This window comes from Siphateles boraxobius, unplaced genomic scaffold (genome assembly GCF_051911475.1).
Source record: "Siphateles boraxobius isolate OS27281-9 unplaced genomic scaffold, OSU_SipBor_1 41, whole genome shotgun sequence".
NCBI classification, from domain to species: Eukaryota; Metazoa; Chordata; class Actinopteri; order Cypriniformes; family Leuciscidae; genus Siphateles; species Siphateles boraxobius.
In genome coordinates, this window is record NW_027509042.1 from 32,143,602 (window position 1) to 32,160,140 (window position 16,539).

The window sequence follows — 16,539 nt, forward strand, 5'->3', positions numbered from 1 at the left end:
TGAACAGCAGCTATGCTAATTATCTCCCATCTGCTTTTCTGCTGTTATCTCGGGATGCTAGTCCCGAGGTAAATAGCGTTCGTCAGCTCCGGTTTGTATCCAGCCTCTCACGGAGACCTCAGATGCCCCAACACCTGCGATAAGATGACTAAACGCCTGTGAAGAGACAACTCGACGCCTGTGAAGAGACGACTCAACGCCGGCGATATGTTATGCCCTAAATTACTACATGATTAACTAACTGTATTTTTTTTTCTATGTACATTTCTGAAATGCACATTCTGTAAAGCTGCTTTGAAACAATAAGTATTGTGAAAGGCGCTATACAAATAAATTTTAATTGAATTAAATTGAACTGTTTAAGCTAATCTGGTTCACTTTCGTTGTCACTCCGAGTTACTTCGGGTTGACGACGAATAGAAGCTTAGAAGCCTATCACCTTCGAATGTTAAAAAACGAGCCAATGGCAAAGAAATGCCATGGGTCTGCGGAATTTGCATAGCGTAGCTCCGCCCCACCTCATGGGTATATAAGGAAGGACGCTGGCAACATGCAGATATGTTTTTGCTTCGGAGCCAAGAGGTCCTCTTCACTCCTGTAAGCCTGATTTCTCTGACTGTCATCGAGTGTCTTCGAGACGAGCAGCTCTCCAGTCTGTGTTGGTGCAAAGGCGATTTCCAGCGAGATTCACATCCTGCCTGCTGATCTGTGCAGTGGTCTGCATCCAGCGTGTGTGCTTCTCCCTGGCCGCTTCAACACAGGTCTTGCGTGTTTGGGCTTAGATCACGCTAAGGCAGCTTTCATGGATGAATCATGTTCTCATTGTGGGAACATGACCATCGCTACGCTGAGATCAAGACTCCATGACCTTACAAAAGGTAGAGTCCCCTCTGCCACACCCCGATCTACCCCCTTCTCGAGAGCTGGTACTTCGGCTGGTGGCCAGGGTGATCTGAGGGTGACCGTGTGGAACGAACAGCTGACGATGCTTCTGCCCTGACGATGCTTCCTCGGGCCACTGCCCCCTCACCAGTGCAGCAACCCGCGAGTTCCTTGGGTGCAGCCGTGGGGCCATCTCCGGATGCGCCTCGGCTCTTATTCGGGGCGCCAGAGGATGATGTGATGTCGATCGCCGCATCACAAGGTGAGCTCGAATCTTCTGGGGATGAAGGCTCGGCTGTGCTGCCGCCCTCCGGCGTCCCAGCATTGTCCGAGTCTGACCCGGAACTGACAGCTATGCTCTCCCGGCCGCCATGAGCATCGGGTTAGCATGGAACCCTCCACCCTGCCCTGAGCGCTCGCAGTTGGATGACTGGTTCTTGGGGGCTGCACGCGCTGACTCTCGTCACCGCACCCCCCCCCCCCCCCCCCCCCCCCCCCAGTTCCATTCTTCCCGGAGGTGCATGAGGAGGTCATGAGATCCTGGAAGGCACCGTTGTCTTCCCGCGATCGTTCGGCCTCCTCCGCCTTCTCTTCCCTCGATGAGGCCGTGGAGAAACGGTACACTGGGGTTCCCCCTTTGGGGCGCTCTGTTTCGATGCAGTTGTGTCCTCAGAGCGCTTCCACGTGGCGTGGTGACCCAAAGCACCCCTCCAAAGCCTGTAGATTTTCGTGTACTCTGGTAGCGAAGTCTTACAGAGCTGCGGGGAGCGCCGCCGCCTCGCTGCATGCCATTGCCATCCTCCAGGTCTACCAGGCCAGGATGCTCGAGGACATGCACGAGGACAGAGCTGACCAAGGGCTCTTCGATGAGCTGCGTGCCGCCACCGACCTCGCTCTACGAGCGACGAAGGTGACCGCACGTTCCCTTGGCCAGGTGATGTCCACAGCTGTGGTCCAGGAACAACATCTGTGCCTTAACCTGGCCGATATGCGGGATGCTGAGCGGACCCGTCTGCTCAACTCCTCTATATCCCAGGCAGGCCTATTCGGCGGTGCAGTCGAGGACTTCGCCCAAAAGTTCTCGGCTGCCTAGAAGCAGACTGAGGCTATAAAACACATAATGCCCCGGCGGCCAGCTGCTGCCTCCACCCAGCCGCCGGCTGAATCCTCTCCGTCTGCTCGCCGCCGAAGACGCCCCCCTGCGGCTCCCGCCCCTCCCGCTAAGCCCCAGCAGCAGCCTTCACCCAGGCTGCGCCGTGGAGGTGGTCGCAGGAAGGCGTCCCCGTCCGTTCAAGCCCGACCGCCCACTAAAAGCCAGGCCAAGCGGCGCTCCTGATGCGGACAGCTCAGGGATGGGCTACAGTTCTATCGAGAAGGTGGTAGCAGGGCCACTCCTTCCCCCGGTGGAGAATCTTTTGTTCTCCCGCTGGTGGCCGGCCAGCCAGCGGCACCCTAATGTGATTAAAGACAGAACTAACACACTCATCTCTGAGCCTTCAGAGTGCGCAGACGACAGTGCATGCCGCTTACGAGCCTCACCAGTCCCGTTCCCCTCTGACCCAGAGTTCTAGGATGACAGTGCGCGCCGCTCACGAGCCTCGCCACTCGCGTCCCCCTCTATCACCAGGCCCCTGTCAGATGAGACCCCAGCGGAACGCACGTCCTTCCCTGGTCTCCTCTGTCAGGACGTGGTCTATGCTGACTTGCCTGCGTCAAATCCAGAGCAAGAATGCGGTCCCACTGAAACTATTTCAGAGGCTCCTAGGGCATATGGTCAGGTTGCTTCATATGAGACCGTTCAGCGAGTCCCGAGGTGAACATGGCAACAGGGCACGCTCCGAGTACTAGTTACTCCGACCTGCCTTCAAACCTTCACCCCGTGGTCGAACCTCAGCTTCCTACGGGCTGGTATGCCCCTAGATCGAGTTTCCAGGCATGTTGTTGTCTCAACAGGTGCCTCCACCACGCCTGGGGTGCCATGTGCAATGGACATGCTGCCGCGGGCTCCTGGACAGGACCCCAGCGCCTTCTACAAGTCAATTGCCTAGAGTTGCTGTCAGTACGGTTGGCTCTGCACCGCTTCCATGCCTTGCTCAAAGACCAACACGTGCTAGTCCGTTCAGACAGTAGCGCACATCAACCGCCAAGGTGGTCTACGCTCCCGCCGTATGTCGCAACTTGCCCGCCACCTCCTCCTATGGAGTCAGAAGCATCTGAGGTTGCTTCGTGCTATTTACATTCCAGGAGACCTGAACTGAGCGGCCGACGAGCTCTCACGGATTCAGCCTCTCTCCAGCGAATGGCGACTCTATCCCCAGTCAGTTCAGCTGATTTGGGAGCGATTCGGGGACGCTCAGGTAGATCTTTTTGCCTCCCACGACTCTTCCCATTGCAGCCTTTATTCCCTGACCGAGGGCACGCTCGGCACGGATGCACTGGCGCACAGCTGGCCGTGGGGCCTCCGCAAGTATGCGTTTCCCCCAGTGAGCCTTCTCGCACAGACCTTGTGCAAGATCAGGGAGGACGAGGAGCAGGTCATTCTGGTTGCGCCTCATTGGCCCAAACCCGGACCTGGTTCTCCGAAATTGTCCACTTCGTGACAGCACCTCCCTGGCCAATTCCTCTGAGGAAGGACCTCCTTTCTCAGGGACGGGGCACCTATGGCACCCTCGTCCCGATCTCTGGAACCTCCACGTGTGGTTCCCTGGACGGGACGAGGCAGGTTTGAGTACCCTACCACCAGCGGTGGTGGCTACCATCACTTCCGCTAGAGCATCGTCCATGAGACATGCCTATGCGTTGAAATGGAACCTCTTCGTCAACTGGTGCTCTTCTCACCGAGAAGACCCCTGGATAGTGTCGTGCTTTCCTTTCTGCAAGACGGGTTGGAGCAAAGGCTGTCTTCCTCCACCCTGAAAGTGTATGTTGCCGCTATCGCCGCACATCATGACGCAGTTGAAGGTAAGTCCATTGGAAAGCATGACCTGATCATCAGGTTCCTGAGAGGAGCGAGGAGACTAAATCCTCATTGCCCTCCTCTCGTTCCCTCTTGGGACCTCTCAGTGGTTTTAACTGCCCTGCGGAGTGCTCCCTATGAGCCCTTGCAGACAGTGGAGCTTAAGTTCCTGTCGATGAAGACAGTGCTCCTGATTGCATTGGCCTCCATCAAGAGGGTAGGGGACCTGCAGGCATTTTCCGTTGACGAAGCGTGCCTGGAATTCGGGCCGGCTAACTCTCATGTGATCCTGAGACCCCGGCCTGGATACGTGCCCAAGGTTCCTACCACTCCCTTTCGGGACCAGGTGGTGAACCTGCAAGCGCTGCCCTTGGAGGAGGCAGACCCAGCCTTGGCACTGCTCTGTCCAGTACACACTCTTTGTGCCTACGTAGACAGGACGCAGTGTTTCAGGACCTCAGACCAGCTCTTTGTCTGTTATGGTGGGAAGCTGAAGGGAAAGGCTCTTTCCAAGCAAAGGTTGTCTCACTGGATAGTGGACGCCATTGCTTTGTCTTACCAGCAGCAAGGTCGACCGTGACCCCTTGGTGTGAAGGCCCACTCCACTCGGAGTCTGGCCTCCTTTTGGGCTCTAGTGCATGGCACCTCGCTAACAGACATCTGCAGAGCTGCAGGCTGTGAGATTCTATAATCTCCGGGTGGAGCCAGTGTCCTCTCGTGTACTCGCTTCAACGAGCCAGTAACTAGGACCCGCTCAGGTGTCTTCGCTTGCTCGCCATTCCACTCCCCGGACTGGATAAGTGCGATATTCCTCAGGTGAGTTTCTCCGAGAAACCCTGGGTTCCTCCAGCACTGTTGACGTCGACGCCAAGGTTATGCCTCCGGCAGCTTTCGCAGTTGGCTAGGTGCCTCCATGTGCATGGTCCCCCCACTGGGTTAGCCCCACATGTGTATTTTCCACTGTAAGCCTCCTTGAGCATGTGTCTTTCCCTCGGCAACAGATATATATATATATATATATATATATATATATATATATATATATATATGTGTGTGTATTTTATTATTTTATGTTTAAAAAGAAGAAACGTTTTTAATAAAAAGTAAACAGTTCTAATGTTATTTAAGGAATTTATAATTTGAGAACAAAGATCTAAATCTTTGTGAGGAAATAAAATCCTTCAAATCTGCCAATTCAGTTGGTGAGTTGTTATAGTATGTAGCTGTCTGTTTTCTCCATATTATGATTTTTCCACCTAACGCTTTTGATGGTCCAACTGTGGAAATACAGAGGGCCAAGCCGATCAACAATTTCTTAATTCACTTACGGTATTTTTTTCTGCATGTTGTGTGCAGGGCTCTGTGTTGGATGGAATGGATGTGTCAAAAAAGACAGATAACGAATATAAAGAATAGATATATGCAACAGCATTAACATGATTTGCACTATTGCATCTTTGGTTGCATCAACAGCGAAACTCACCTGTTACATGCATTTTGTCTTCGATCACCTCAATCTTCATGTAAAGACGCCCTCGTCTCTCTTTGAAGTCCATTCCACAAAGGCTTGGCACATTCATCACACACTGCTTATGGACGTTCATATCACAGGCTGTGAACACATTATATCTTGTATGTAACATTTTAACATTTATTTTAAAGTATAAAATATTCCAATAATTAATCAAACAATTACTGCATATACTTCATATCGATATAGTTATGGGCTACATCTTAAATAACCTCTTAAATAATCTTAAATAGCTTCCTCTGAGCTAAAATGTTTAGTATTGTACTTACAGTCACATTTCATTCCTTGGTGTAAGAGCCCATATAGAAGAGATCCACAGTGGTCACAGAATGTGGGACTGCCATAAGTGTGGATCTTAAATTTGTGCTTACTCCTAGGGTCCTACACAGATGAAACAGAAACAGAAAGAGAGAGAGTCAGGAGATTAAGTCTGAGAATCAACAGTTACTAGATAAACCATTCTATTTCTGACGTACTACAATATCTCACAAAAGTGAGAACACCCCACACATTTTAGCAAACATTTTAGTATATCTACTCAAGGGACAATGCTATAGAAATGAAACTATATAATATAATTTAGAGTAGTCAATATGCTTGTATAGCAGTGTATATTTACTGTCCTCTGAAAATAACTCAACATACAGCCATTATTGTCAAAATAGCTGGCAACAAAAGTGAGTACACCCTAAGTGAACATGTCAAAACTGTGTCCAAAGTGCCGCCGAAGGGCTGACCTGGGATATGAGGGTGTCGGGCAGACGGGACCGCCGGACATCCTGCACATCGGAAAGGTTAAGCCACAGGCTTGAATGGTGTACATCACCTGACCCAGGGAGCGTGCGGCCACTTTCGTCGCTCGGGAAGCAAGGTCAGTGGCGGCTCAATGAAGAACCCTGGGTCAGTCCTGCCCTCCTGCATGTCCATGAACACCTGGGCCAGGAAGACCAGCAGAATGGCCATGGCATCCAGTGAGGCGGCTGCCTGTCTTGGGCGCTATAGGATTTCGCCACAAGTGTAGACGAAAAACTACAGGCTTTGAACGGGTGCTTAGGAACGCGCCGAGAAGAAGCACTCTGAGGACACAGTTATTTTAGTATCACAGCAGAGCGTTCAACCGGGGGACCCCAGTGAACCCAGGGCACCGGCCATGGGAAGGAAGGGCGGAGGAGATTAACGAGGGATCGCTGGAAGACATGGGGGTCTTTGAGGATTTCGAGATCTCCTGATGCACATCCGGGAAGAAAAGGTATTGGGGTTAGACGGTGACGAGAGTCAGCGGCCACACCAAAACCAATCGTACAGCAGCGAGCGCTCAGGACAGGGTTCCACCCTCAGGGCTCAGGACAGTTACACCCTAGTCCGATGCTCGCAGTGGCCCGGGAAAACATGGACGTCATCTCAGGATCTGACTCAACAAATGCCATATGCACACCCGAAAGTGACAGCACTGTCAAATCTTCACTTCCTGAAGATTCTTGCCCGCCCTGTGATGCTGCGATGGACAACAGATCCAATTCTGGAATATCAAAGGAAACCCGCGGGGGGTCCGAAGACGGGCCCGCGGGCGTCACGTGATCGTTCACGGGTTGCGTCAATGAAGAGGGGGGGCGTGGGGCACGGACGGATAGTCGGCACCTTGTTCCACACCAACACCCTCAGGTCACCCTGGCCACCAGCCGAAGTAGCACCTCACGTGGAGAGTGTTAGATCGGGGTGTGGATGAGGGGACTCTCTCTCAAACGAGATCATTGACTCTCGACCGTAATGACGCGATGGTCACGTTCCCGCGGGGAGAACGTGAGTCATCCACAAACGCTGCTCTAGCGTGATAAGGCCAAGCACGCAGAGCAGAGAATGTGCCCATCGAAATCGGAAATGAGTCAACCGCCACCAGTAAATGCACGGGTGAGTGTCCCGCCTTAAGGCGAGACACTACAGGTGAATAGGGTATTTTTTTTAACCAGCAGATATCACCATGAAACTTTGCCAGTTGATTACCTACATTAAGATGAGAAAAAAATGTATTACAAGTTTTCTGTAATTTAATGTTTAAATATGCAAATTAGACATTATCTAATTAAATATGCGCAAATCTGCATATATTTTAAAAAACGAAATCTGAGTATTGGATAAAGCCAGGTTCAAAATTATTTTTTCATTGTGTTCACATATTAGATGGGAAAAAAATTACAGAGGGATTTATGGATATCTACTTTTGTTATCCTGTAAATCAGAATATACTGCCAATAGCCTTAAAAAAATGATTTTCGACATGTTTTTTGGAATATAATGTTATGTAAATCAGGCTAAGAATATTATATTTACAAATCCCTCTGTAAATGTCTTCATAATATAACTAGGTACAAGACTGGAACGTTTGGTGTATATAGGTGCTACTGACGTGGAGATTTCGGACTTGGAGTGAGAGAGAAAAGTCATTTTGAGAAAACGGGCTTTAAAGAATTTACATCAGCCAATGAGATCGCGCATTTAGAGTAAAATCCCCCCTTTTACTTTCGCGATTGGTTGCTGATAAAAAGGAAATGACCATATTTGGATCCGGCAGTATTGTACAGCAGAGAGCAAGCTTTCTAACGGTGTGTGTGATGACAGAGTGCAGATCGCGATCGCGGAGCAGAAGGATGATTTATAACGACAACTTTTGATGAGTTTATGAGAAATCTACAGACGCAAACAGGCAAAGTGTAGTAAAATAAAGACCTAAATGTGTATTTCTGACTTTTTTTCACCACAAGTCTGAAAGAAGACATGTTATTGAAGATAAATATCCTAAAATCTCAAAATTGACCAGTGAAAAAAAAACGATGTTTTTGCCTACCGTGTCTCGCCTTAAGGCCATGTTTTACACTTTCCAAGATGTTTCTTGTTTGGCGATAAACTCCGTCTCAGCTTTACGTCCGCTTTTCCCCATAGTTGTTTTCGCTCTGCAAGTGAGCTGCCAATGGGTCCCAAACAGAAATACGTCAATAACTAGGCTTTATCGTTATCGCAGGGGCTTGTGCGGTTTCATATAATTAGATCTTAATGCAGTAATTTGACTAGGAAGAATGTTGGAGGGAAGACTTTTATCATCAAAAACCATGGAACAAGGAAAAACGCAGAAGAAACACAACCAAACATTGACGTGAACCGACGAAGACAAGGAGTGGCAGGAAACTGAACACAGAAAGAAGTCCAGAAACAGGTCTGGGATTTACCGTGTTCCCTTTCGTTGTCACTCCGAGGTACGTCGGATGATGACGAATGGGGTTTCGCTTAGAAAGCCTATCAACTTCGAGTATTACAAAACGAGCCAACGGCAAAGAAATGCCATGGGTCTGCGGAATTTGCATAGCGTAACTCCGCCCTACCTCGTGGGTATAAAAGGAGGAAGCCGGCAACATGCAGATATGTTTTTGCTTCTGAGCCAAGTTAATTCTTCACTCCACAAGCCATCTCTGAACTGTCAGCTTCTTACAGACGAGCAAGATTCTCTGGTGTTGGTGTGACGGCAATCTCCCGGCAAGTGCACGCTTCCTGCTTATCTGTGCAGTGGTTTGCCAGTGAGTGTATTTCTCCCCGGGCGCTTCAACACTTTAAGAGTTTCTTTTCTCTCACAAAAGAGCTCGCACGCGGCACGTCTTTTTAATGACGCAGATATCACCATGAAACTTTGCCAGTTGATTACCTACATTAAGATGAGAAAAAAATGTATTACAAGTTTTCTGTAATTTAATGTTTAAATATGCAAATTAGACATTATCTAATTAAATATGCGCTAATTTGCATATATTTAAAAAAACGAAATCTGAGTATTGGATAAAGCCAGGTTCAAAATTATTTTTTCATTGTGTTCACATATTAGATGGGGAAAGAATTGCAGAGGGATTTATGGATATCTACTTTTGTTATCCTGTAAATCAGAATATACTGCCGATAGCCTTAAAAAAATGATTTTCGACATGTTTTTTGGAATAAAATGTTACATAAATCAGGCTAGGAATAATATATTTACAAATCCCTCTGTAAATGTCTTCATGATATAACTATGTACAAGACTGGAAAGTTTGGTGTATATAGGTGCTTCTGAAGTGAAGATTTCAGACTTGGAGTATGACAGAAAAGTCATTTTGAGAAAACGGGCTTTGAAGATTTAGCATCAGCCAATGGGATTGCGCACCCCCCCCCCTTTTACTTTCACGATTGGTTGCTAATAAAAAGGAAATGACCAAATTTGGATCCTGCAGTATTGTACAGGAGAGAGAGAGCTTTCTAACGGTGTGTGTGATGACAGGGTGCAGATCGCGATCGCGGAGCAGAGGGATGATTTATAACGACAACTTTTGATGAATTTATGAGAAATCTACAGACGCAAACAGACAAAGTGTAGTAAATGTAAGACATAAATGTGTATTTCTGACTTTTTTTTCACCACAAGTCTGAAATAAGGCATGTTATTGAAGACAAATATCCCGATATCTCAAAATTGACCAGTGAAAAAAAAAACGATGTTTTTGCCTGCCGTGTCTCGCCTTAAGCTAGGAAAGTGGAAGTCAGCCACTGATTTTAGGGGTTGATGCTTTATGTCCCCCTGAAGTGACAGGTCAGGGGTCTCTTTTTGTCTCTGGACATATTCCCTTAAATTAATCTTTCAGTAGGTAAGTGATTCCAAGCATTTGAGCTCTACCCTGTGGCCAAGCCCTTCTGTTTGGCCCTGCGAGGTGAGTTGAGGAAAAGCAAACCTTCTTTGTAACATGCAGCTTGGGCAATGGATGTAGGGAGTAATGTCATCAACAGTGCTGGTGTGTACCTTTGGGAAATTTGACTAGCAGTTAGGCCATGAGTCATTATTTTGAATGCTTCGTCACAGCCAATAAGGCATGCATTCCCATTAGCAAGGCGGAGTGGGTATTTGTACCCCACAGAAAACAAAAACGTACTGGATCTGCATGAAACATAAAAACAGAATAAAGAAGAAAGGTAAGTATTTTTCATGGTAGAATCTGTAACATGAAGCGCATACCCATTAACCCTCTGGGGTTGGCAAACCCGCCGGCGCGTTTTGCTCGATTTTTTTCAAATAGCAGCAAAATAGACTAAAAATACTCCGTCATTTTTGGTCATACAGACTTAAGAAATATGAAAAAATAAACTGTTAAATGTCTACTTTTTTTGTGTCCACTTAAAATCGAAATAAAACATTGTGCTTTTGTAAAATAAAGAAAATAAACAGGGTGTGCTTTCTGCCTCTCTGTCTCCGTGAACTTTGTTTCTGGAGCACGTCTCTAAACTTAAACAAAACTCAGTGAATACTATTCACCCAGGCATGAGCAATATATCTTCATAATCATTTAAGTGTGTACTTTTAAATTATCTTATTCAAAACTAAAACAAATGTCCTCTGTATATGTAATCTATATAAAAAGAGAGAGATGCCAGTTGTTCTCATTCCACAATCCGATAGGATTTGTTTTTTTATTCTTAAGTGCTTTGTTCTAATCCAGTTTAGGGCTGGATTATGGCCAAAAAAGATCACGATAATTTTTTTTTTATATCAGTCGATATTGATAATTATCACGATAAATGTCAGATCTTTAGTTATTTCAAGTTTAAAGGCAGATTTTGCTCCTAAGTGAAAGTTGTAGAAACCAGAGCGTTAATTGTGGTTTTAAACTACTCTTTATTGTCAGAAATCTCAGATAGAACATTCGAACATTTGTCATTTTTTGCCTTAACAAAATACATATCTGAATAGAAAAATATATTTCTTAGTTTCTGCATGTGCTAATGGGGGATATTGTTTCAAGTCTTGAAACAAGTTTGTGTTGCCTGATTTTAATGGCACGTATCTCCAGCACAGTTTGCAGTGCAGGCTGCAATATTAATATTAAATGTTTTGTCTCGAAATGCATATTTGACAGAGTTGACAGTAAATCTGCATCCTTACTCAGGCTAATACTACTATGTTAAATTTATGTTAATTAACAAAAACAGCAACATCTGTTAAAAAAAAATGTAACAACCACATTTTTATTTGGTAAAATTTAATATTCTGACTGTTTGAGTTTTATTAAAATTAACCATTAGTCATCCAGTATCATGTTGAGGGCGAGACTCGCCTTCGTTAAACGCGGAGAGCGAGTCCCCATTACCATGCCCCACCCTGCACGGGTGCTGTGTGGGATGGGTGACCGGAGGATAGTGTTGGATGTCCCGCCCAGTAACCATTCCCTGTGGGCTCCTCACTCCTCCCTTCCACTGCAACCACTGGAGCCTCCTGTGTTGTCTGCTGGTCCATCTGTAATGGGTGGGCCAGCGGTTTCACCCGGGGCTCCCCTGGAGGACAGGACGTCGATTGCAGCATCGGAGGGTGAGCTGACTTCTAGAGATGATGACTCGGCTGCATTGTCTCCCTCCGGGAGTTCAATGTTGCCCGACCCGGATCCAGAATTATCAGCTATGCTGAAACGGGCCGCTGAGGCTGCCGGGCTCGAGTGGAACCTCCACCGTGTCCCGTTCAGTCTCGGTTGGAATCTGGAGTTTGGTGTCTTGCGGCGGGCCGCGCTGGTTCTCAGCTCGCCGCCCCAGTGCCTTTCTTTCCCGAAATGCATGGAGAGCTTATCAGGTGGTGAACAGCATCTTTCTCTGCCAGACACTGCCTGAATAGCTTTTCCCCCTCATTACCCTTGATGGAGGAACGGTGAAGGGTTGCGAAGGGTCCCTCCATTGGAGCGGTCTGTCGACACAGGTGCACCTGTGTCCGGCGGCCGCTGCCTTTTGGGGGGATCCTCGTCTCCCCCCTAAGGCCTGTGAGTTTCGTCCGTTCTAAAGGGCAGAGCTTACAAAGCCTGTGGGCAAGCCGCTTCCTCTTGCATGTCATGGCGTTGCTGCAGGCTAGGGCACCCATGGCATGCACGAGGGTAATCCAGACCGTGCGCTCATAGGTGAGCACCGCATTGCATCCGACCTCACCCTCCGGGCACGAGTGTCGTAGCGTGCGTGATCGGTCTGGCGATGTCCAACGTGGTGGTCCAGTAGCGCCTTCGTTGGCTCAGCCTGGTTGGTATGGCGGATGCGGACAAGGTTCGGTTCCTGGTCTCCCCAATTTCCCAGGTTGGGCTGGTCGGCGACGCAGTGGAGAACTGCATCCAACAGTTCTCTGCCGCTCAAGCGCAGACGGAGGTCATCCGGCACATCCTGTCCCGGTGGCCAGCTGCTGCCTCCACCCGCCGCCGGTGGCAGCTCCTCCGCCTGCTCGTCGCCGTGGGCGTTCCCCGGCCGCCGCTCCTGCTGGGCCTCCGCAGCAGCCTCCACCCAGGCCTCAGCATGGAGCCGGCCGCAGTAGAGACGCCCAACCCACTCCAGGTGCTGCCAAGCAAGGTGGCAAGCGACAGCGAAAGCATTCCGGAGCGGGCCACCCAGGAATGGATGAGATCTTGGAGTGGCACGATCACTCCCTCCCCCCGGGTGAGGGCCGGGTGGAGCCTTTTGTTTGTGTGTGTGTCTGTCCGCCGCTGGCTCTCTAAAAAAAAAAAAAAAAAAAAAAGCGGAGCAAGCGGTACCCACACTTCAAAGAGAGAGCAATTTCATCTGTTCCTGGGTCCCAAGAGGGCCAGTCCGGCGGGTCTGACCCTGTATAGCCTTACACCCCTCAGCTCCCCCTTGGTCGCCTACAGGCAGCTTGGTGCGTTCGAGGACCCGGTCATCCGCCTTCTCACGCGCCCCCTGCCGCTAGTGGAGACAGGTAAGTGTTGCACAGCACACTAACACCACTCTCTCTACTTTGCTGCCCCACCTCAGGCTCGGCTACCCCGCTTAAGTCAGTGATAATCATCACATTAGGTGTTGAGCAGACGTGCTCCTGAAAATTCAGTGATATTCATCACACAGAGTGTTGAGCAGTGCTCCTGACTTGTGCGTGCTTATCTTATCCTGCTGGCGAATGATTTGATATAGCCGCTCCTCCAGCCGGTACGAAGGCCAGTTTTAAACTCGTTCTTCGTGCTACCAGGTGGTGGGTCGTGACCATCTTGGCCCAAGATCGGTCTGCAGCTCTGACCTGAAAGACATGTGCTTCAGATCTCTACCTTCCGCACCGCAGGCCATCCTGTGTGTTGCGTGTAAGGGAGGAGTATCAGTACAGTGTCCTTCCCCTCCAGTGCTCCAGAGCCCCTTCAGGTCAACTGGAAGAGAGTAATCTCGCCCACTGGCTGAGTATCTCTTTTTCAGTTTTGGAGATGGACTCGGTCTAACACGTCTCTCCAATGAGAATGGTTTCAGCTGGTGTTTGAAGTGAGAAAGGGTCCCACTGAAAGAACTTTCAGAGGCTCCTGGGGTATATGGTAGTTGCAGCCATTGGCTTCCTCCATATGTGACCGCTTCAGCGCTAGCTTCATGATCGAGTCCCGAGGTGATCGTGGCAGAGCAGCCCACCCTGTGTGACTATAGTTCATGCCAAACCCTCTTCAACAGAGGGGCCATGTACAAAGGGCGTGTTTTAACGGGGGCCGGGGCGACCCTCGACTACACGGGCATTCGTGCCTCGAGTTGTTAGACATTGCGACCGTTGCACAAGCTTCCCTTGCATGTCACAACTCACCCGTCACCTCCTCCTTGGAGTCAGAAGCTTCTGAGGACGCTTTGTTCCACTGTTCCCGCTCTACTCAGTCGTGCCGCCATCGAGCCTCACAACAGTTATAGCCAGGGCAAGTGGAGACTCCATCCCCTGGGTCCAGCTGGGTCATGACCATTCCGGGGCCGCTCAGTTGCCCCTCCGGTTTCGTCTTCTTGCCAGTGTTTGTATAAACCGAGCGGACTACCCTTGGACAAACACTGGCTCTCAGCTGCACCAGGGGCCCACAGAAATGCGTTTAACCCCAGTGAGCCTTCTAAAAGCGACTGCGACTCATGGTCGCCTTGCGCCTGCTCAAGTCAGTGAATTCATCACACTTTATGTTGAGCAGAAATGCTCCTGAAACTCAGTGAAGTTCATCGCACTCAGGTGTTGAGCAGCAATGCTCCCGTAGCTCAGTGAGTTCATCACACTCAGGTGTTGAGCAGAAATGCTCCTGTAGCTCAGTGAATTCATCACACGCAGTACTGAGCAGAAATGCTCCTGTTGCTCAGTGAAGTTCTTCGCACTCAAGTGTTGAGCAGAAATGCTCCTGAAGCTCAGTGAGTTTATCACACTCAGGTGTTGTGCAGGAATGCTCCTGAAGCTCAGTGAACTTATCACACTCAAGTGCTGAGCAGAAAATGCTCCTGAAGCCCAGTGATCTTTACATGTTGTATTGAGCAATGCTCCTGTCTTTTTGCGCCCGTCGCTTGCACCTACGTGCCAAGTCAGGAGAGGAACATGTCTTCATAGTTGCCCCTTATTGGCCCAACTAGACCTGGTTCCCATCGACAGCCTTCCTGACTTCCCCTGAAAACTCTTTCAGGGACGGGGCACGATGGCACCCGCGTTCTTCCCCCGGAGATTCCGGGCGGTCTTACATCTGAACGCGGAGGTTCTGGTGGCTATCACAGGGACATGTGATAGTAACCATCACTTCTGCGAGCACCCCCTAGAAATGGGTAGCGTGCTTACGCCTTTAGAAGTGGAACCTAGTCGTTGAGTCTTCTCTCCAGAGGAGATCCTGAAAGCTTTCTATCACTTCAGTGCTCTCTTTCCTGCAAAATGGGTTGGAGTAGGCTGTTTTCCTTTACCCTCAAAATGATGTTGCCTCAGTGTTTAAACGACGCTCATCGTGTTGCAGAAGTGTGCAGAAGCACGTTCTGATCGTCAGGTTCCTGAGGATGTAAATCCTTGCGTCCCTCTTTATCCTCTTGGGCCTTGTCCCTGGTGCGACTACACTGCAGAGACCGCCCCTGAGCAACTGCAGGAAGTGAGTTAAAAATTCTGTTATATCAGTTCTCCTGCTCGCGTGGTCTCTACTAGAGGGTAGGGACTTGCTCGCTTTCGGTCAACGTATTGTGCCTGGAGTCTGGGCCGGCTAACTCTCACAAGCTGAGACCCCGGCTCGGATTGTGCCCAAGGTTCCTACCTCTCCCGTAATAGGAGCAGGTGGTGAGCCTATAAGCGCTGCCCTGGAGGAGGCAGATCAAGCCCTGGCTTCTCTGTCCGTTCGCTTGGACGTTTACAGAACGCAAGCATTGGACCTCAGACCAGCTCTACAAATATCTGTTGGAATTCAGCAGAGAGGGAAGGCTGTTTCCATGCAAAGTCGCACTAGTGCTTGCCTTCATTTCGGTAAAAATCCGAGATCCAACATGTCCACTTAGGTGTTGAGCTCCTCTATGATGAGTGTAAAGTGCTCCGCCTGGGCGTTGACGATATGCTTTGCTAAAATAGATTCTAGAGTTGGGGGCTGGACGACACCTAGTTGAACCGCTGCTTCCCGTGGGCTCCCTCTCATGAAGCCAGTTTCACCCGTTAGCCCGGTTCAAGTGTCGGGTTGCTGCGCCATTCCCCTCCTATGGACTGGATACGTGCACCTTTCTACTCCAGTTGAGTTCCCTTAAAATTGAACCCTGTTGAGTTCCTCCACAACCCTCCGACGTCGGACGTGCGGAACGTCTGGTGTTAGGCCTACCACTCGTAAGCAGTGTGGAACCTGTTTTAGGCTAGGTCCATATTTTGAGGTCCCTACGGCGACCCCATATGTGTATTCTTCCACGATACGGCTCCCTGCGGTGAGCCCGTGTCTTCCCTCGGCAGAGTCTCTCTGCCGTCACTCTCCGGTGTGTCTCCCCCCGTCTTAGCCACCCCAGTGACATTCCATATGTTAGACTGCCCGGTTTCCGCCCAGTTCATATGTGTATTTTCCACGTTACCTCCCTCTGGGTTAGATATGGCTTCCGCAGCGTCCCTTCCTTCCAATGTACGGGGAACGCTTTCCCAGTGGTCCTGTAGGAACAGCAGTGACTTCCCTGGCCTAAGCCCTGTCCTTCCCCGCCTTAAATTTGCGGGGGCATCAGGAGGCTTTGGTTTAGGCACTGGAAGGTGGCAGCGTTAGTGGCGTTTTCAAAGGTTATCCCCATTCAGTCGACCGTCGACTACGTCTGACGTTATCAACTGAAAGGGAACGTCCTGGTTGCGTATGCAACCCACCGTTCCCTGAAGGAGGGAACGGAGGATGTAGTCCCCTTGCCACTACCGCTGGAC

General features: G+C 49.5%; 1 protein-coding gene and 1 long non-coding RNA gene across 2 annotated transcripts in view; one reads left to right on the forward strand and one right to left on the reverse strand.

Moving 5' to 3' along the window:
* prkcaa (protein kinase C, alpha, a) overlaps window positions 1-16,539 on the reverse strand; it is a 407,934-nt gene that overhangs the window by 190,725 nt on the left and 200,670 nt on the right. The window contains exons 4-5 of the mRNA XM_077199185.1: window positions 5,639-5,750; window positions 5,322-5,450 (exon numbers count right to left, since the gene is read on the reverse strand). Coding sequence (XP_077055300.1) covers window positions 5,322-5,450; window positions 5,639-5,750 — 241 coding nt within the window. The remainder of the gene's footprint in view (window positions 1-5,321; window positions 5,451-5,638; window positions 5,751-16,539) is intronic.
* The window catches only part of LOC143706848 (uncharacterized), a 101,559-nt gene that overhangs the window by 21,814 nt on the left and 63,206 nt on the right, over window positions 1-16,539 (forward strand). The window lies entirely within an intron of this gene.